General features: G+C 39.6%; 1 protein-coding gene and 1 long non-coding RNA gene across 7 annotated transcripts in view; both read left to right on the top strand.

The window, feature by feature from the left end:
- Positions 1 to 21044, top strand: part of Kif16b (kinesin family member 16B) — a 269825-nt gene that overhangs the window by 121241 nt on the left and 127540 nt on the right. For all 6 annotated transcript variants that reach the window (XM_048348767.1, XM_048348768.1, XM_048348769.1 and 3 more), the window contains exons 13-15: positions 11568 to 11687; positions 12565 to 12616; positions 14398 to 14535. In XM_048348767.1, coding sequence (XP_048204724.1) covers positions 11568 to 11687; positions 12565 to 12616; positions 14398 to 14535 — 310 coding nt within the window. The remainder of the gene's footprint in view (positions 1 to 11567; positions 11688 to 12564; positions 12617 to 14397; positions 14536 to 21044) is intronic.
- On the top strand, positions 4053 to 11521 carry LOC125353237. The gene is made up of 3 exons (XR_007211294.1): positions 4053 to 4066; positions 9438 to 9441; positions 11257 to 11521. It is a non-coding gene; the product is annotated as an uncharacterized LOC125353237 (long non-coding RNA).

Below are 21044 nucleotides of genomic sequence, written 5' to 3' on the forward strand. Positions count from 1 at the left end.
ACCCTGTGTCTCTCGAATTTGGTATTCCCTTTGAATTTCCTACTTCCAATACCAGTAAACATGGTTTCCAATATACTCAGATAAGATTACAGAGATAGTGTAGGTACAAACATAGGAAGGTGATACAAAACATTATCAATAATAGAAACTACACATACACATAGGACGTTGAAAGTAGTTACAACTGTGATATATCACTTGTTTCCATAACATTTAGTTCATTTCAATTAGCATCATCTTATGTGTTTCTAAGGGTATAGCTATTGGGCCTTGTGATGCTCTGCTATGGCTTGCCTAAACCTGTACTAATTATTCCCAATAAGGGAGGCCATAGAGTCCATGTTTCTTTGGGTCTGGCTCACTTCACTTAGTATAACTTTTTCCAAGTCCTTCCATTTCCTTACAAATGGAACAATGTCATTCTTTCTGATAGAGGCATAAAATTCCATTGTGTAAATGTACCACATTTTCCTGATCCATTCATCTATGGAGGGGCATCTGGGTTGGTTCCAGCTTCTCGCTATGACAAATTGTGCTGCGATGAACATTGTTGTGCTGGTGGCATTACTGTGATTTTGTTTGTGGGCTTTTGGATAGATACCCAAAAGTGGGGCTGCTGGGTCATAGGGGAGTTCTATATTGAGCCTTCTAAGGAATCTCCATACTGCTTGCCAGAGTGGCTGAACCAGTTTACATTCCCACCAACAATGAAGTAGGGTTCCCTTTTGGGCACATCCCCTCCAACAATTGTTATTATTAGTTTTCTTGATATATGACATTCTTGCTGGGGTGAGATGGAATCTCAATGTTGTTTTGATTTGCATTTCCTTTATGGCCAGTGATGTAGAGCATTTTTTCATATGTCTATTGGCCATTCTCATTTCCTCATCAGAGAAGTTTCTTTGTAAGTCTTTAGCCCACTTGATGAGGGGGATATTGGTTCTTTGCAGTTTTGTTTTGGAAGAAGGTAATTTTTTTAGTTCTGCATATATTTTAGAGATGAGGCCTTTGTCTGTTGAATGTCCGGTAAAGATCTTCTCCCAGTCTGTGGGCTTTCTGTTTATCTTGAGAGCTATGTCCTTTGCCGTGCAGAAGCTCTGGAGTTTGATGCAGTCCCATTTGTCCAACCTTTCTTTGATTTGTAGCCTTTCAGGGTCTTTGTTAAGGAAGTTCTGTCCTGTCCCAAGGAGCCCAAGTGTTTCCCTCTCCTTCCTTTAGTGTCTTCAGGGTGCCTGTTTTGATTTCAAGGTCTTTAATCCATTTGGAATTGATTTTGGTGCAGGGTGATATATAAGGATCTAGTTTTAGTTTGTTGCATGTGTTGAGCCAGTTTTGCCAGCACCACTTGTTAAAGAGGCTATCTTTCTTCCATACTATTGTTTTAGCTCCTTTATCAAAGATTAAGTAGGCATAGTTCTGTGGGTTTAATTCTGGGTCTTCAATTCTGTTCCATTGGTCTTCAGGCCTGTTCCGGTGCCAATACCAAGCTGTTTTTATTACTATATCTAGCTTGGTTTTTGTTATTTGTTTTTTTTTTTTTTTTTTTTTTTTTGGCCAGTCCTGGGCTTTGGACTCAGGGCCAGAGCACTGTCCCTGGCTTCTTCCCGCTCAAGGCTAGCACTCTGCCACTTGAGCCACAGCGCCGCTTCTGGCCGTTTTCTGTATATGTGGTGCTGGGGAATCGAACCTAGGGCCTCGTGTATCCGAGGCAGGCACTCTTGCCACTAGGCTATATCCCCAGCCCTGTTATTTGTTTTTTTAACTCATGGCTGTCACCATTTGAGCCACACTTCCACTTGTGACTTTCTGCTAATTAATTAGAGATAAGAGACTCTTGGATTTGTCTACCCAGTTGATTTCAAACCTTGATCCTCAGATCTCAGCCTCTTGATTGCTAGGATTACAAGGGAGTTCAGGATAGCTACTGGCACCCAGCAGCTTTTGTGTTTTGCATGCCAAGTTCTGTGATATAATAGGTAGCAATGTCATGGTAACTTTGTGATGCTACTTGCAGATTTTTTTGGACACATTAAATCATTCATCATGGTCTATTAGAATAAAATCAGAACATTTTAACAAGGTCCTTTTTTTGCCAGTCCTAAGGCTTGGACTCAGGGCCTGAGCACTGTCACTGGCTTCTTTTTGCTCAAGGCTAGCACTCTACCACTTGAGCCACAGCACTACTGGCCTTTTTCTATATATGTGATGCTGAGTAATCTAACCCAGGGCTTCATGTATACGAGGCAAGCACTCTTGCCACTAGGCCATATTCCCAGCCCCCGCAAGGTCCTCTTATTATAGACTTCTGAATAATTCTTGCCATTGTAACCATTTTGAAGTTCAAAAGCTGCTTTTGCCTGGCAAAGGGCACAAAAACAGGACTGAAAAGAGGAAGATTGAGCTCTGGAGACCATTCAGTGATTTGCTCCTCACTGACTCCCAACCTGGTTGGTCTTTCCTTGGAAAATACTAGCTTATACCTACTTAACTTTCTGTAAGCCAGGCAGACATAAAACTCATACGTGAGATAGTTTTGACACCTTTGAATGTTTTGAGGCCAGTCATCCAGGTAAAGTGGTGGTGGGTACCTGGACATTGGGCTGGGGCCTTGCAGAGGAGCTAGACCTCATCTAAGCAATGACCTTGTCCATCTCAGTTTCAGTGTCTGTGACCCCTCACAGAATGGGCAGTGAGTTAACAAACCTACAAAGCAGGGTGGTAGTTGAGGCAGTTGACAGTTTTTCTGGCTTCTTGGTTATTTTGGCAACCATTTAATTTCCGTGTTAGGTAGACAAGAATTAAAACTATTCTTTGTGGAAAAGAATAAGCAAGAAATAATGTGTGAGTGCCAGCTTCTGGTTTACTTTTGGGATGGTAGAACTAATTTTTGTTGTGCCAATGAATCTTTAGCATTTGCAAATTATAAAAATATGTTACCAGACAACACTTGCTAGTCAAATTAGTGATTTTTTTTTAAACAAGTAAACAACATCTACCTACAGAGTTGCCTAGAAAATATTACAAAGAAATGCCAGGAATTTTTCCACTAGCTATAAAAATCTCCTGTGCATTTATCAGGTTTTCTTGCATCTCTCCAATTTTCATATTTCTCATTAAAAGGAATAAAGCATTCTCTTGAGGAGAATGTCTTTGCTTAAGGTCAATCAGTAAAGTATTTGTTACTGAAAGTCCATTAACCTCTTCAGTTTTTGTTAAGCCAGCCCTTCCTTTCTAATCCTCTTTCCCCATTCCTTTATTTCTTCTCATCAACTCATCTCTGTTGGATTCATCTTTTGAATCTCAACCAATTGCTCTTTTCAGAATTCTCATTGCTTTCCCAGTCTCTGAATGAAGTAAGGACGCAACTGTCTGGCTTTCCAGACCGTTTTTTTCCTGGGCTTACAAACTGATCTGGATGCCCACTGGTTCCTAGCTTTTATTTATGCCCGTGTTTTTAGACAGTATATCTGCCCAGTAGATCTCCCCAAGGAAGGTGTTCATTTTCCTTGCTTCCCTTTTTGTTACTTGTTACAATTGTATGCTTAACTTTGATGCCAGAAAGTCAGTTGGAGATGATATTGCAGATTTCAGAGAAATGAGGAAATAATAAGAAGCACAATAAGTACACAAGCCTACAACAATGGTGGTACCTTGAAATCACTAAAAAGAAGCAGATGAGAAAAGGAGACACCAAAGGAGGGAAAGGGGTGATGGTGTGTTCCTAAGACTGAGCCTCAGAGGCTGAGTCTGGGGGCGGGGGGTCCTCCGTGCCCTTTATTCCTGAGAGAAACAAGTTGGCTTTGTTGTTGAGGAGTGATAGCAATGGTTGAAGGTAGCAACTTGGATAATCAGCAATGCTGATGCTTTCTTGTAAGTGAACGTCTAGTGAATCAGAGAAGCACAAGTAGGAGGGCTGTTTCCTACTCCCCATGGGAATCCAGTCACAAACAGAAAGGGGCTATTTAAAGATTTTTTCTAAGATATAGCACAGAACTCAGGAACTTGAGCAAAGTGTTTACAGTGCCTCAATTTCTGCCCCCCTTTCATTCCATGTGACTAGAGAAAAGTGGATAGAATGGCAGACTTCTTTCTCAGTCTTCCAAGTAGAAAGATCACACACAGGGCAGGACAATATGGGATTTGGGGGAGAACACACATATATACATGCAAGGTGAATTGCCATTATATAAGTGTAACTATAGCCATAAATCAGTGCATAAAGAAAAGAAAAAAATAGGAAGGGAGGAAGAGAAGGAAGGAAGGAGAGAAAGAGAAAGAAAAGAAAAGGAAGGAGAAAGAAAGATTGCATCAAAAGACAACAGATCCTAATCTAGATGAAAACAATTAAAGGCATAGTAGGGAGTTCCTAACAACTGTTTTATTCCATGGAACAAGTTAATGAGAATCATAAATTCAATAAACAAAACAAGATGATAATAAAAGGAGATTATAGACTAAAGAAGGATTTTTGAGGTCTAAAGCAACATTATAGCAGGACTAATAAATAAACTTAGAAACCTCAAGGAAAAAGATGGATGCCAATGAAAATCAAGTTATTGAGAGCAAAATCTGGATAGTCTCAGTAAACATCAGTGAAAGGAGCAAGACATTAAAGCAGTGGGAAGCTTAAGGATATGGGGGACAAAGGAAATGGGATATAAGGAAAATTGGCATTCCTGAAGTAGACAGTCAACAGATGAAACTGAAGATGGAAAATAAGACAATTGTGAAATGAAATAAATGAAAGAACTGAGCCGTGATGATTAGGAGAATATTCTGTGTTCCAGGAAAATGTAGAGTACAAAATGTTGAGTGCTGAGATATACCCTAATTAAGCCATTGAATATCAAGGATAAAGGAGAACCTCTTAAAATATCCAGGGAAAAATCAAATAATCTGCATAACTTTTTAAACTAGTTTAGTACTTTGTGAGCAATTTTTAACTTCTGAAGACCTTGCAGTTTATCTTCCATATTTGGAGGGAAAGGAAACATGACCCAACATACGGCCACAGTGTCTCAGCTGTGATATCATCCAATCAAGTGTAAGGAAGGAGGAAGACATCCTCAAACAGGTGTGGGTTAAAGTAATGGAGCTTCAAATCTAAAGCCTGTATGAAAAATATTTGTACACAGTAAGCAGATCCCATATTCTTTTCTTAATTTAGAAGGGTATTTTAGGGAACATCTCTTGAAGTCAAGAGTCATTCTGGTGAAATATAAGAAATCTTTAATTTTTTTTCTATTTGCTACATTTAAATAAGATCATATTCAGTTAAAAATGTTCAGAGTAGCTCTAATCTTTTTTAAAAAAGTTTGTGGAAGTCTTTGTTTGATTCTTCTTCGTCCCTCCAGATACCCATATTAGGAATGTACTTTAAAATCTTCATGTGTTGCCCTACCCCCTCCCCACATTCTAACTGTACTAAGTTGTAGAAGTTAGGTTTACTTTATAAAATGTGAGTTAACTTCTATTCAGGAGGCAGAGATTGGGAGGATTATGGTTTGAGGCAAGTCTGTGTAAAAAAGCTAGCAAGACTTCCATTCTTCTTAACAGATAAGATGGGTATGGAGGGTTCTATATGTAATTATAGCTATGCTAGGGGGATAGGTGGAGAATCACCATCTGAGATAGGCAAAATCACAAGGCCCTATACCAAAAAACAACAACCAGTAGACAGTACTAGTAGTTCAAACCCAAATATCACACACATACACATACACATACACACACACGCGCGCACACACACACACACACACAGAGTCAACTCTACAAGATTTAACCATTGACATAATTCTGAAATTTTCATAAAATGATTCTAACATTTTAATTTTTTGCTGTTGGAGGAAGAAACAGTCTACCTAAACACTTACTGAGTGATTACTGTGTAACTACTTGGCAAACTCAGAGTCAGGAAACAATTCCTACAGTGCTCTACTTTCAGATGGAGCAGCCACATTGCCAAGGTTGTGCCAATGCACTCCTGAGCCTTCCAGATGGGCATGCCAAATAGGATAAGATGGTAGATTTTTGTTGTTAGTGAGTTTCTTCTTGTTGCTGTTTTGTTTTGCATTGTTGGTTTTGTGCTGGGGATTGAATTCGGGGCCTTGGCATCCTAAGCATATGCTCTACCCATGAGCTACACTCCAGACAGTAAGTTTTTATATTGGTAATTTCCTACTCATTTATTCAAGAAAGTCATCAAGTCTTGTAAGGCATAGTCATAGGTACTAAGGAGATAGCTGAAATTAAAAGAAGTAGGAACATTCCCCATGAGCCATGTCTTCATGGGGTCTTTTCCCTTGGAATCCAGGCAGCTGTTCTCACAACTCCCATAATATATTAGCAGTGGTTCCGTATCAGCCCCCATACTGGTCATGTGCTTTAAACTCAGAGGTTTTTTTTACCTGAATATGTATCTGAAAGTTGAAGAAAAACATACTGAACATATTATTAATGAACATAATGAACATGATACTTAAAATAAGCTGATGTTATGTTTTGACACTTGTAGTCAGTCCATAGTTTTCTTTTTTTTTTTTCATATAATCTTGGTAGCTTGAAAGCTTTGATTCAATGCAAAATATTTGCAACTGTACATATTTTGCCTTTCTTTCTTCCCCTGGGGCCCAGTGTGTCAGGAGGTCGGGGGAAGGGGGGTAACCGCTCACCCTGTTATGTGAAGTATTCCATCTTATCCAAGAGGTGTTTCATAAATTATGTATAACAGTAGATGCCACTCAATAAATATTTTATATGTGATAGATATTTTTGTCTGAAATTACTTTTTCACTTGAGCAATGATTTAAGCCCTCGTTTTCAGTTTTATGAGGTGACACTTTTATAATATCATGTAGTTGAATGCAGCTTGAATGTCATGGAGCTTTAGGGCAGCATTAATCACAAATTCATCTACCTCCACTCTCCATCCAGGAAAACTTTCTCTTAATTCAGGTTTTCCCCATTATATATATGGATGTCAATGTGCTTGTGCAGGTTTTGTGCTATGTATGTGTGGTGGGGCTCAGTAGAAACAAGCAATGCTTTTGACCTAATGGTTCCAATGTTATGAATTGCCAGTGCTTTTCAAAATCTGTGAGACTTACTTCAAGAGGGGGGAAAAAGTGCTTTTCTATTTTTTTCAAAGAACATTAAATGAAACTTGGATATAGTCCAAAGCAATTTTTCTAGTTTGAGTGGGAGCTATTATAGTCTAAAATATAGCCTTTTCATTTCAAGGAGGGGGGCTGGTTTATTGTCCACTCCTTAGCAGAAAGAAAATGCATATGCCTCTGGACTTAGGAGAGGAGTCACTCTCCTTTTCACGTGGACCTAGAGGCCTGAGACCATTCATTGTCAGGGAGCCAACATGCCCGTTTTGTCAACACTATGTTCAGAGCAACCAACTTTCCAGTAGGGACATTATTTTATGAACTGCAGCTGTGTGATTGAATTCTGTACTGCCATAGATAGCTTTTAAAAAGAAATCACATGCTTCCTATTTGTGCTTATACTCTATCAGTGGAAGGAAAAGCATGAATTATGACCAATATCTGAGCAGTAGGAGTAGACATGGTTTTATGTAGAAGGCTCCTTTTAGCTAAGATTTGCGAGGGCCTTGGTAGAGTAAATCAAGGTTACTGCAGTCTACTGACCTTAGCGCCTGAGGTTCCCAGTCGTGGAATGAGAGCCTGGCTGATAAGAGGAGTAATTGAAGAACAATGATACGCTTCATTTCCTTTTCTTGAAACTAAGTTATGCACTGGTCATTTTCTCTGCATATCTATTTAATGGTTGTTAAATTAAATTGCTTTCTTTTAAGTGGTGATTTTATGTGGGCTTTTTTTTTTGGCCACCTCATTCTATCACCCTCTTGTATGACTCTAAGTGTATGGGTGTACACTTGAAGCTTGGATTTCTGTCTGCAGAGGGAAAGGTCTGGGAGACTTCTCTGCCTTTCCCATTCCATCTCAGACCTCTTTGGATTTCCTTTGTCTGCAGAATTTCAGTTTTTCTCGAACAGTAACTTGAGAAGTTCTGAATCTCTTGCTTAAAGAATAGTAGGTTGTATGTTAACATATAAATGCTATTCAAGTATATTAATTTATCCCAGGAATAAAAGGATTAGTGCTCATGGCTTCAGCAGCTTTCAGATATAGGGATGGGCCTTGGTCATTCCTGTCTCATGGCAGGGGAGAGAAAAGGATTCACCAAGAGTATCTCTGATTACAGCTTTGCTAGTAGCTTGGAAATTGCTTCTGTTACTTTACTTCCCTCACATCTGTAAGCACAGAGCAGTGTCATGCTCTGAGATGTGACTCAGTGTGAACAGAATGAAGCTCAACCTCAAGTCTCAAAATTTTACCTTTAGTCTTCCATCTTCTGGAATTTGTCAGGTTTCCGCTTGAAACTTTCCTAAGGACTTGATTGATCTGAGGCCTCTTCCTTCCTATGCAAGTTCTCTTCTTTAGCTATAACCTCTGGCCTTTTTGTTGTTGTTATCATTGTCTTTTCTTCTTTTTTTTTGTTTTGTTGGTACCATCCTTTGAATTTGCTTCCTTGCTCATTGGCACTCTGCCACTTGAGCCATACTTCTACACCTGCTTTTTGCTGGTTATGTTGGAGATGGAGTCTTACTGACTTTTCAGCCCAGGCTAGCAATAAACCTTGATCCTCAGATCTCAACTGCCAAGCACCTAGGAATACAAGCATGAGTCACCAGCACTTAGTTTGTGATTAATTAATTGTGCTGGTCCATTGATTTGAACTCTAGGCCTGGGCACTGTCTCTGAGCTTTTTTTGCTCAAGGCTAGCTGTCTAGTACTTGAACTATGTCTCTACTTGTGGCTTTTTGATGTCTAATTTCAGGTAAGAGTCTCACAATTTCCCTGCCCTGGCTGAATTTGGACTGCAAGCCTCAGTTCTCAGCCTCCTGAATAGCTCAGATGACAGGTGTGAGCGACAAGCACCTAGCTTATTTTGTTTTGAAGAAAAAGTCTCACTAACTGCTTGGGCTAAACTCAAATTTCATCCACAAGGCCTGAGGTTAGAGGTCTTTGGTCTGGGCCATTTCTGGTTGATGTTTAGCTGTAGGCCTGCCGATCTTCTCTGAGGCATGTCTCTGCTTCTGTTGCTGTTGTTGTTGTTGTTGTTGTTGTTATTATTATTATTTTACATTGCTCTGAACTCCAGGTATCTGGCATTCATTCATTTAACAAATGTCAGTTGAGGGGCTGCTCCATGTGTAACCATTGCTAAGAAGAGAAATTGTAGTGAGGAAGTTTTGTGCTTTTTCTTTTGTGTAGGAGATGAGGATGTGATGAGTGAAGTTATGTCTCTCTCTAGGACAGTGTTTCTCAATTGAAGACTATTTGCTTTCCCAAGGGACACACATGAGAATGCCTGGAGACATGGTTGTCACTACCTTGTGCAAGGAGAGGGGTTACTAGCCTAATGGATAGAAACCAAGAACACTACCAAACAACCACCAGTGCCTGGTGATGGCAGATGGTAAATGTTGGTAGTGCTGAGGTTGAGGAATCCCGTTCTTAGGGAAGAGAATGAATAGCAGTGGCAGAAGGAACCATGGTCCCAAAAGCAGAAGCAACAATAGTAGTATGCAGAAATGAATATTAGCCAGCAAATTGGAGGAATAGCCAGGAGTCATGATTCAGACTGGAGTGACAAAGGGGCAGAGGCAGCAGACAATGTAGATTAGGAAGTGATGCGATCTGGTTAATCTTGTAAAACATCAAAAGACTTAGGCCTTTATCCCAGTGAAATTGAAGATCTTTGAAGGGATCCAGCAGAGGAATAACTGCCTCTGACATTCCTTTGGCTGCTGACTTGGGTATCTACCACACAGGGGCATAAACAATGACATGAATTATTGCAGTAATCCAAGTGAAAGGTGATATGATTTGAGACAGGGGAAGGTGATTGCATGTGGTTTGGTGTCAGTACATTTGAGGCATATTTTGAGAGCAGGACTGAACACAATGGGTATAACATTTAGAAAAAGAAAGGAGCTAAGTACAACTGTAGTTGTGGGCCTTAGTAACAGTAAAGGAGGCATTTACTTAGATGGGATGGGGGTTGTGTTTTAAAATGTGGTAAGTTTGAGTTGCTTATCTGGCATCTCCACAAACACATTGCATTTTGTGGATATATGTTGATAGGTATGGAATTTAAGGAAGATCTCTACTCTGGTAATTTTCAAGAGTCCTTAGCAAACAGTACCATAAAAACCTTGTTTTCATTTCAAGTCTGATCATATGCACATAGCCGTTGAGCCCTTCTGATCCTCTTCTAACAATAACCTACTTTGGTCTCACTATGTGAATGTTTCGAGTCATCTTTAATTTATCATGTCCAAGGATAATTTTTTTTTTGTCTTTTACTGCCCATTGGGTGCAAGGAAATGGTGGGAGAAAGGATGAAGTAATACAGTAGTGATGCTCACTAGGTACTCTGTTGGAAATTAACGCTACAACTTGGTGGGGAAGAGGGGTCAGGAGGGGAAAAAAAACTGGGAGAAAATGAGTAAGGGAATGGCACTGTTTAAAAGAAATGTACTCGGGCTGGGAATATGGCCTAGTGGCAAGAGTGCTTGCCTTGTATACATGAAGCCCTGGGTTCAATTCCCCAGCACCACATATACAGAAAATGGCCAGAAGTGGCGCTGTGGCTCAAGTGGTAGAGTGCTAGCCTTGAGCCAAAAGGAAGCCAGGGACAGTGCTCAGGCTCTGAGTCCAAGCCCAGGACTGGCGAAAAAATAAAAAAAAGAAAAGAAAAGAAAAGAAATGTACTCATTACCTGACCTATGTAACTGTAGCCACTGTGCATATCACCTTTATAATTATATTAAAAAAAAGAGTCCTTAGCATGTGGATGCAAGTAAAGTCAGGAGTGAGGATGAGACCATAAAGGGAGTGAGTTTAGGTAGAATCCAGACATGCCAGCTTCTGTTGAATAGGTTCAAAAGAGCAACAAGTTGGGAGAAATGCACATATGGGAAAAATCACAGGGTGATTTTTCTCTCAAAGGGTCCAGAGAAGTTAAACTGGTCATCTAGAAGGACATACAGGCTCATGAGAGGTGATAGGGATAGTGGCTACTGTTGAGACATTGATTGAAGATATGTATGTGGGTGAATAATCCAGCAGAATCAGACTTGGAGAAGTTGATGCAGGAACTGGAGGTAGCCCTGGGCCCATGGATGACTAATTCCAAGGATGCACAGAGCAGATTATTCAGCCAATAGTGAATCAGACTAGGAAGGGGAACAATTACTTCATAGACAGTGATTCTAAAATCTTTCCCCAAGGAAGATGAGTTGTGAGATTGACTTCAAAAAAGTTGTGTGTCAGCTTTAAGTTTATCTTACTGTTGAGCTTTTAACTTGTTCCAAATTCACTTTGCCAGGTTTTCCACATGAAGTTGAATATTCATTTTCTTACATTTAAAAAAAATAAAATAACTGCTTTTCACAATCTTAAAAATACCTAATCTGAAATTCTCTTTCCACAAAATAACGTTTCCCTTTTCTTTTCTTCTCCTAATTTCAGGAACAAACTCTAGCTCTTAGGAAAGAAGGGATTGGTGTTGTTCTGGATTCTGAACTGCCTCATTTGATTGGCATTGATGATGACCTTCTGAGTACTGGAATCATCTTATATCACTTGAAGGTAGAAACTGCTTAAGTGGAACATTCTAATTTTGTTTCCACTTTTCCCCTTAGACTCTGGCAAGGCTTATTGTAATACTTTATGGCCATAAATGCAACTTTTAAATTAAAGAATATACAACAAATCCTTGAACCCTTTGGGGATTTTCAACAGCTCATTGGGATTCTGTGGTATTTGAAGTTCTCATGTTTATGTAGTTCTAAAGTTAAGTGATGAGTCATGCATATTTGTCTTCTATTGTGTAGATTCAGGAGGAGAATGGTAAGACACTAAAAGTCAGAAGGACTGAGGAAGAAAGTTGCACCTAGAACTAGGATTTGTTATATGTGCAGTTTCCTGGTTCTTTGTGGTGACTGTAAAATTCTGCCTCCTGCCTTGATTGTTAGGCTGGTTCCAAGCAGGTGACCCATGCCCATATCAATATCAGTGCTTGCCCTTCTGACTTTGGCTTTAATGTTCTCTCCCTGATACATGACCTAAGATGAGATTGGTCTTGCACTTGAGTTTTATAGTCTCCCATGTGCCATGACTTCAGACACAAAGAAACCTCTGACCACAGAAGAATTTTTCCAGAAAGGATCAGGCACTTGGTGCGATGATGTGGCCATGAGCAGATTGTTCATTCATGCCAAGGCAGAATCCTAACCATTGTTGGTCATTGGGTCTCAGCATTGGTGCTGTCATTGTGCAGGCACAGCTCGTTGTTCTCTCAGAACCACTGTATCCCTAACTGGACTGCGGCTGTGGCCTGCCCCGGATATTGCTTACCCCATCCATCAGCCATTAGCCAATAAGGAAGTTTGGGCTTGAATGAAAATAGAGGCGCAAGCCATCTTTCTATTGTTATTAATAAATGTGATTGACTTTTCTCCCCTAGGAAGGTCAGACATATGTTGGTAGAGAAGATGCTTCAACAGAGCAAGATATTGGTAAGACTCCTTATCAAAGATCTCTTTCCAGTGATTTCTGAAATTCATACTTGATGAAAAACCTTCTTTTGAATGACTGACATTGAAGTAATTATACAGAGAAAAATTTTAATATGTAATATTGGTCAGTATGTGCATCTCTCTAATTATGAATACAACTCAGGTGAATAATGCAGATTTGTGAATTAAATGGAATTCTGTGTCCTTTCTGCCACTCTGCACATATCCTCTACCTGTCAGCACTTTCAAAAGTACGTACTTGAACCATTCTACACTTGTTATAGTGGTTAGTGATGGACAGAAATAAGCCAGTAGGTGCAGATAAAGGGCTTCAGGATTTTTCAAGGAAGATCCTCTTACCTGCACTAAGAGGACATGTATGAAGCCATACATTATACACCCATGAGAAGTTGCTGTTTACAGCATTTTCTAAAAGTTTTTGGAGGCCCACAGATACAAATAGCTCATGATTCAGACTGAACAGAGGCTCTCTCAGACTTTCTGAGTACCACATGGGCAATTTGTGGAGGCAGATTTGGGGATGGTAGAGTGTGTGTGTGTGTGTGTGTGTGTGTGTGTGTCTGTCTGTCTGGGGGAGTGGAGAGGATGGCAGGAAAGTAAGGATTTGCAAAACCCTAAATCATTCAAATGTGTTCAGAATTGCTAGTAATGAACTTGCCTTTTTACCAAGTGTAAGCTATGAATCAAGCTAATCATAGATTTTCTATATGAATTTACTGTTTCCTGGGATCCAGGGGAGCTGAACACAAACCCCAGAAGTCCCTAGATTCAAGCGCTTTTGAGTGGGCTTTGGCATCATGCCTTTTAGTTGAATTATGCATTTGACCTTTGGAGTAGCTCTGAATGATGTTGAATGGGAAGAACACATGTTCCCTCTGATGGTAAATGTTTGATAGTACAGTTCTATAGAAAGAGTGGGAGCTATTTAGTCTGTCTTCTGAGATAGTGGCCAAGAGCACTGCCTAAAATCCTAGGCTCAAGTGGTAGAGTATTTTTATAGCATGCATAAAGCCTTGGGGTCAATTGCTCCCACAAAAAAGACAGAGAGAGAGAGAGAGAGAGAGAGAGAGAGAGAGAGAGAGAGAGAGAGAGAGAGAGAGAAATAGGGGGGAGAGAGAGAAATAGGGGGAGAGAGAGAGAAAGAGAGAGAGAGAGAGAGAATCATGTAGATTTGCCCAGTTTTCATATTTACCATTCTTCAAACAATCCCAACCCAGATACTCAGAGATAATTAGGTATACTTTAGCAAGTTAAAGTGAAAGGTCTCAGAACTGGTATAGGCTGTGGTGATGAGCATCCTATGACAACTTTTGAAGACTTCTTGGGCCTGTGGAGATCCGTGCCAGGTCACTTTAACCTCTGAATTCACTGTGTATATGCATTATCTGATAGTTGTGGAGGTCATAATAAGTCCCAGATCTACAGAGCCCGTTTGCCTTCTATTTTTCTGTGATCTTTGGGTGATGGTATCAGACAGAGCAACTCAGTGGTAGTAGCAGTTAAAACAAGTTACTGAACTATTGTTCCCCTAAGAAAGCCATCAGTTAATACTCCAGACTTATTTCTTTATGCAGAGGCAATAGATCCTTTGAGGAAATACGTAATGTGTTCATTTCTATCGGTTTTCTCACTGTCTGCACTCACTTCATAACCCTTTCATAGAAAAGAGAGTGTTCAAAATGAAAATGAACTAAATGAATGGTTGGGAGTCATTGTAGATGATATCAAAGGGGAAAAGTTCTTTGTTTTTTTCTTCTTAGTTCTTCATGGCCTTGACTTGGAGAGTGAGCACTGTGTCTTTGAGAATGTTGGAGGCACAGTGACTTTGATACCCCTGAGTGGGTCACAGTGCTCCGTGAATGGTGTGCAGATCATGGAGGCCACACACCTAAACCAAGGTATCTATTGTTTGCCTTTCAGAGTTCTTTGCATATATCCTTTGAAAAATAAGCTGGCTAGAGGTAATTACTGATTGTGTGTATAAAGAGTAGAGACTGCTTCATTATGCTATTTTTTGTTTTGCTGGAGGTCTGCTTTATCATGCCGTTGTCTTGTTAAATTAAACATTGAGCATATATGTAATTATCTAAAAGCTATTACTGTTATGGAAATAAGAAAAAGGTTTATCAGAAGTTAAAAGTATGCTTCAACATAGAGGTTTCTTTTAATACTGTAATTTCCATGTTTATATTCATTTTATGAATAGTTATAACAAGTACAGAGGATTTGATATTGTGTCTTACTATCCCTTTGGAGTAATTTCAATATTTTAGTAAAGATGCAAGAATGGCATAGGACTTTGAAAGTAAATGGTACCTTCATTAGTCAGCTTTTTAATGCTATAAAAATATCTGAGATGATCAACTTATAAAGAGAAAAGTTTTATTAGGTCCTTACTTTGGGAGATTCTAGCCCATGATTAATTGGCTCTGTGGCTTTGAACCTTAGGTGAGGCAGCCCACTATAGTAGGACCATGTCACCACCCCAAATAACTCACCTCATGGTCAGGAACCAAAGGTCAAGAGGAAGAGCCTAGGGTCTCCTGGGTTCTTCCCCTCCCCCTATGTTTGGAAGAGCTTCCAGTTAGGCCCACTTCTTAAAGGTTCCATCCTTTCCCTTTTGTGTCACTCTAGGGACCAAACCTTGATTGCACAGGCCTTTGGGGGACATTTGAGAGGCAAGATGTAACAAAATCTCATCACCCCTGAATATTTGGGTGCATGTTTTCTTTAAACAGTGACTGACATTCTCCTATACAACTACAAAACAGACACTGACACTGATACTATGTCATCTGACTCCCAGATGCCACACAGATTTTGCCATTGCTATTTGTCTCAACAGTGTTCCTTAGAGGTCTTAACATTCGGTCCAATATTGGGACTGGGTATTGGTGTGGGGTGTGTGTGTGTGTGTGTGTGTGTGTGTGTGTGTGTGGTGTTTTCGACCTCTTTGTCTTTCTGCAACTTGCAATTTCTTGGTTTCTTTGGGGCTTTTATGACTTTAGCAGCTAAATCAATTTATCTAGGATTTGACTACTACTATACTTTTTGTGTATATATGTGCCTGTCCTGGGGCTTGAACTCAGGGCCTATGCACTGTCTCTGGGCTTTTGTTGCACAAGGCTAGTACTCACTAGAGCCACAGCTCTACTTCTGGCTTTATTGGTGGATAATTGGGAATAAGAGTCTCATGGATCTGCCTGCCTGAGCTGGCTTCCACCTGAAATCCTCAGATCTCAGCCTCAAGACTAGCTACAATTACAGATGTGAGCCATCTGTGCCCAGCCTATTAGACATTTTTGATAGGAATATCGGAAATGAAGTGGTGTGATTTTTTTTCCCTGTTATCCATTACATAGTTTCCATCCATTGGAATTCCATCCAATGCCATCCATTCCTTCCATTGTTGGTGGTGTTCCTTTGATTCCCTGATTAACATTAGAGCTGGCTGTGCTGTTTCACTTTGAAGACTGCCCCTTATTTTTTTTTATTAATAAGCATATTAAGAAGTTACTCTAATCATGAATTTTCTATCTCTTACAACACTTGCCGCTGGTTTTGAACTAATTATTTTTATTTTGCTGAATAATTATTCTGATGGTGGTTAAAAGTAATTTTCGTATTTTATCATTTCTCCATTTATCAATAAAAATAAGCTTTCTTTCAAGATTTATTAATTTAGTTATTTGTCAATAGGACCTCAGAGCTATTTTATTTAGTAAGTTTTGATCGGTTTTGCTGTTGTTTATTTTGATGTTCAAACTGCCCCAAGTTTCCTCAGAGGGAGTCCTTTCAGGATGACTCCTACTGTCTGTGTCCTGTTCCCAGTGTGTTGTAGGTGCTTGCTTGTTTCCTGTCTGACACAAGATGTTCTGGGTTCATCCTGATCCCCAAGGTTTCTTTTAGAGTAGGTATCATTCAACATGGGCACTGCCTAGAACTCAACATTTAATTGTGAGGTTGTTCTACTATTCTCAGTCTTCATAAAAAGGGATTGCTAGCTTATTTATTTAGCTTGAAGAAATTGTTTATATAGTTATGTGTTTCTTGTGGATTGAGGCCTTTTAAAGATTCAGTGTTTCTAATGCAGTAATTGTATTAAGTGTTTTTCCTAAATTTAATTTTAAGCTTTTTTTTTTTCCTGACTGGGAAATCAATTTTAAAAGCATACCTATTCTGGCTAGTTGTTTTCCTGGTGCTGGGGCTTGAAATTAGCCCTTGGAACTCACTTGGCTTGTTTGCTCTTGGCTGGCATTCTACCATCTGAACCATGCCTCAACCTCTGCTTTTTTGATGATTAACTGGTGATGGAATCTTGTAGACTTTTCTGCTTGGACCACTTGAGTGATGATCTTTTAGATCTCAGTCTTCTGAGTAGCTTCGATTATAGACATGAGCCACCAGAGCTTGGCAGAACTAAAATGTTGTACTCTGTGTTACAGATATGACTTGAACTAATAAAATGGTAATACTAATTGTTATTGAAGTTTAATTGTCAGCCTTATCTTTCCCTACAGGATACTCCTAATTATTTTATTACTGTGGTGCCATGATACTCAGATCAGATGGGCTTGAGTTCCTCTGGCATTCTGCTGTGCTTCTGAGCTGCTTACTCAGTATCACTGTTAATGAAATTGACATAAAATGCTTTGTTTGAAGGTGTTAAAATGCTGCACACTGGGTATAATGCCATTAACGAGTCTTAGGGCAATGAAATGCAAGATGACTTCTTGATTCAAGGCACTATGGGAGATCAACAAGATGATAACATTTTTTTTTTCACGAACACGTTTTCTTTTACGGATAGCTCCTATCCTGGGGAGGGTGGGGCATCTAGTCTTTTAGGAATTACAGATTAGAATTCTCTACCTCTTATTTCCTGATGGCTGAGGATTATTAAAATGAGACTTGGAATATGCTTTTGAGACATTATGGATATTGCACATTGTGGTGAAGAAAATGTGTCACGAAATGAAAAGTAGTGAACATGAGGGATCCATGCTGGCTTTAGGACAGAGTTTCACTGCTGGAGAGGAAGGGTGGGGCTTGGTCAGGCACAAAGATTGGCAGCTGCAACTGTGAGGTCTTACTAGTAAGAGGAAAAAAAGGCTATAGACAAAAGAACATAATAGTGTATGTACTTTACTAAAACCTAATGAATAAGTAATAGGATTAAACATAGAAGCATTTTTATATTAAACACTACCTTGGCTTTTACCACTGAAACAGTATTTTTAAGTAAATTCCTTATGGCATGTATGTAGTCAGTCCTTCCATTACTTAATTTCTGCAAAGTCAGATCTTCTGAATTAACAGTCGGGAGCCAAACCTCTTGAAGATGGATCTCTAGAAATAACTTTATCACTGCCCTATTGATATAGATAGAACACTGCACCAAAAGATTATGGCAGACTCTTTATTATCAATCATATGACCCAAAATATGCTTTCTCTAATGAAACTTGGCTGATATATGCGCGTGAGTGCACACACACACACACACACACACACACACACACACACACACACACACACTCTTACATGCTTTCTGAGCCAGGACTGGGTTGTACCCATATCCCTAAGTATCACAAAATTCAGTCATCTATGTCTCCTGTATTTGTAGTTCTAACTGTAGCTTCTGATTTACTGGGTTGGTTAGTCTTTTGGACCCTCTGGACCCCATTGTCTTTTGGCCTTTAGAATGATCCTTGCTGGTATCTAGTCCAGTGATTGGATCCATGAAAGGCATAGCAGAAAGAAAGCTTTTTTAAAAAAAATTATTTATTAATTAAACAGAAATTTTTTGATAAGGTGTTGTGCAAAAAGGGTACAGTTACATAGTAGGGCAGTGTGTACATTTCTTGTGATATCTTACACCCTGTTTTTAGGAAGAAAGCTTTTAACAACAGATCTATGACTATTTCCCTTTTATAGAAGAAAAAGGTATTAGAACAAAACATGCAGCTGGGTTTTAACCTAAGTCAATGATTTCTAGTCATCTTAACTCCAAAGTTTACTTGGACTTCTGGTTCACCTTGCATTTTCAACAGGGTCTTATATTTTCACTATGAGCTTCAATCACTGATAGAGTACTTGGTTCTCAGATGTGTCTTAACTGGTAGATTGCTTTCATATATTTATAGGCTGTCCTTTAAAAAAACACAAGTTCACTGCTGGCTCAACTACTCTGGGGGCTGAGAGTAGAAGGATCTAGGTTTGAATCCAGCCCAGACAGAAAAACTCGAGAGACTCTCAAAAATAGCCAGCGAGAAATAGAGCTGGTGACATGGCTCCAAGGCTAGAATGCCAGCCTGGCAAGCCCAAAGCCTTAATACCAGAAGAAAATTACATGTAGTAATTACAACTTTCAACTAGTAGACATTTAAATTTAGCTTATTATCACCATTGGGGCTTCCATATATACTGTATATATATATATATATATATATATATATATATATATATACTGTGTGTCATATATATACATATATACCATATATATACTGTATGTCATATATTGAGATATCTATCTATCTATACAACTATATACACCCAGTGTGTTACCCTAGGCCTGGCATCCTTTCCTCCTCATTTGTGGATATATAGGGAATGTGCCATTGCGACTGACCATACTTTTCTCTTGATGTCCTTTCAAAGTTCAGCTACCCTCCATGACTCCATTACACAATTCCATGACAAGAATGAGTCTTTGGGACAAAGAAAGCACAGATTTGATCCTGAGGTCATGTCCCTAGCTCTTCTTGGTCTTTGACTCTTAGGTTTTTCCTTTTGTTTTTATATACTTAATCTGAAGTGGTACAAAACCCAGGTACATTATAATTCAAGAGTCACCTTAGCATTGTGTTATAATTGCTAGGAATGATTCTCTCATTTTATTTATGTTTTTCCCCTTCACTAACAGGGTAATTTGAAGCTGATAGTTGCAAAATACAATTAATTTTTCCATTTATATCAGTGGACTCCTTTGGTCTTCTTGATGGTTTGTCAGATCGATTGAACATTCATCCCTTATTTTAGAAGTGCTACAGAAACTGCATCTGGGAAATTCACACATAGGCACATTTGAATGTGTTATGCTTGAGTGCCAAAATATATTTGCATCTATTCAAGTACCCTGAAAGAGGGAACAAGTGATTGTCTGCAGAGCAGAGCTGAGGAGCCTTTGATAAAATTTTCATCTGCTGGAGGGCTGCTGTGAGTTGTTCAGTGACAAATTAGAAAAGAGTTTTACTGGAACTCAAAAAGGAAATTGATCTTCTAGCACTTTAGGGTAGGTGTGATGTGAGTACAAGGGACCTGCACATCCTACAGCGAGCCGGCAGATACTCCTGTCAGTTTCTCTGTGGGCTCACCTGTACTTGCCCTCAACACTCATTAGATGTTTTCCTCAAATTTGAGACATGAAAATATGACACCAAACATTTGTATATGTGCTTACTTAACAAATACTTCAAATGTCAAAGCCCTAGCTGTTTTGAAAATAATCTATCTAAAGCCCAGTGGTTCGCAAAGTGCATCCCCCGATGAGCAGTATCAGTGTGACCTGAGAGCTTGCGAAAAATGCAAATTCCCATCGACACTGTTGATTTAGAAGTTCTAGAGATGGGGACCCAGTGATCTGGCTTTTTCAAAATTGGCACATGATTTTGATGCATGCTTCAGCATGACAACTGACTGAAGCTAGTCATACTAAAACCAGTTTCTTGGTGCCTCGGGCCTCAGCACCTAAGACTCCTGCTTGCCAGTTTCCTTTACCCCTTTCTTTCTTTCTTTTTTTTTTGGCCAGTCCTGGGCCTTGGACTTCAGGGCCTGAGCACTGTCCCTGGCTTCTTCCCGCTCAAGGCTAGCACTCTGCCACTTGAGCCACAGCGCCGCTTCTGGCCGTTTTTCTGTATATGTGGTGCTGGGGAATCGAACCTAGGGCCTCGTGTATCCGAGGCAGGCACTCTTGCCACTAGGCCATATCCCCAGCCCGCCCCTTTCTTTATTATTTCACACATCATATCTATTTTTCATGGTCTCTCTGCTCTTTTTGTTTATTTTTTGGCAATTCTGGGATTTGAACTCAGGGCTTTCTGTGTGCTAGGTTGGTGCTCTACCACTTGAGCCATCAAGTCTTACACATAAGCCTGGTTGGCCTGGATATTGCCATCTTCTATTTATGCTCCCTACATAGCTGGGATAACAAGTACATGCCAATATTTAAGCTTTGCTTCTATTGATTGACATGGGAGACTTACAATTTGGGGGGGACGGGTAGATATGTGTGTGGCCTGGGCTATTTTGAAGTATACTCCTCCTCATCTTTGCTTCCTAAATAGATAGAATAACAGATGCGAGCCACTGTACCTAGCCTCTCTGCTTCTTTTAAAACTACACTTTGA

The sequence above is a fragment of the Perognathus longimembris genome, chromosome 6 (assembly GCF_023159225.1).
Source record: "Perognathus longimembris pacificus isolate PPM17 chromosome 6, ASM2315922v1, whole genome shotgun sequence".
Classification (NCBI taxonomy): Eukaryota; Metazoa; Chordata; class Mammalia; order Rodentia; family Heteromyidae; genus Perognathus; species Perognathus longimembris.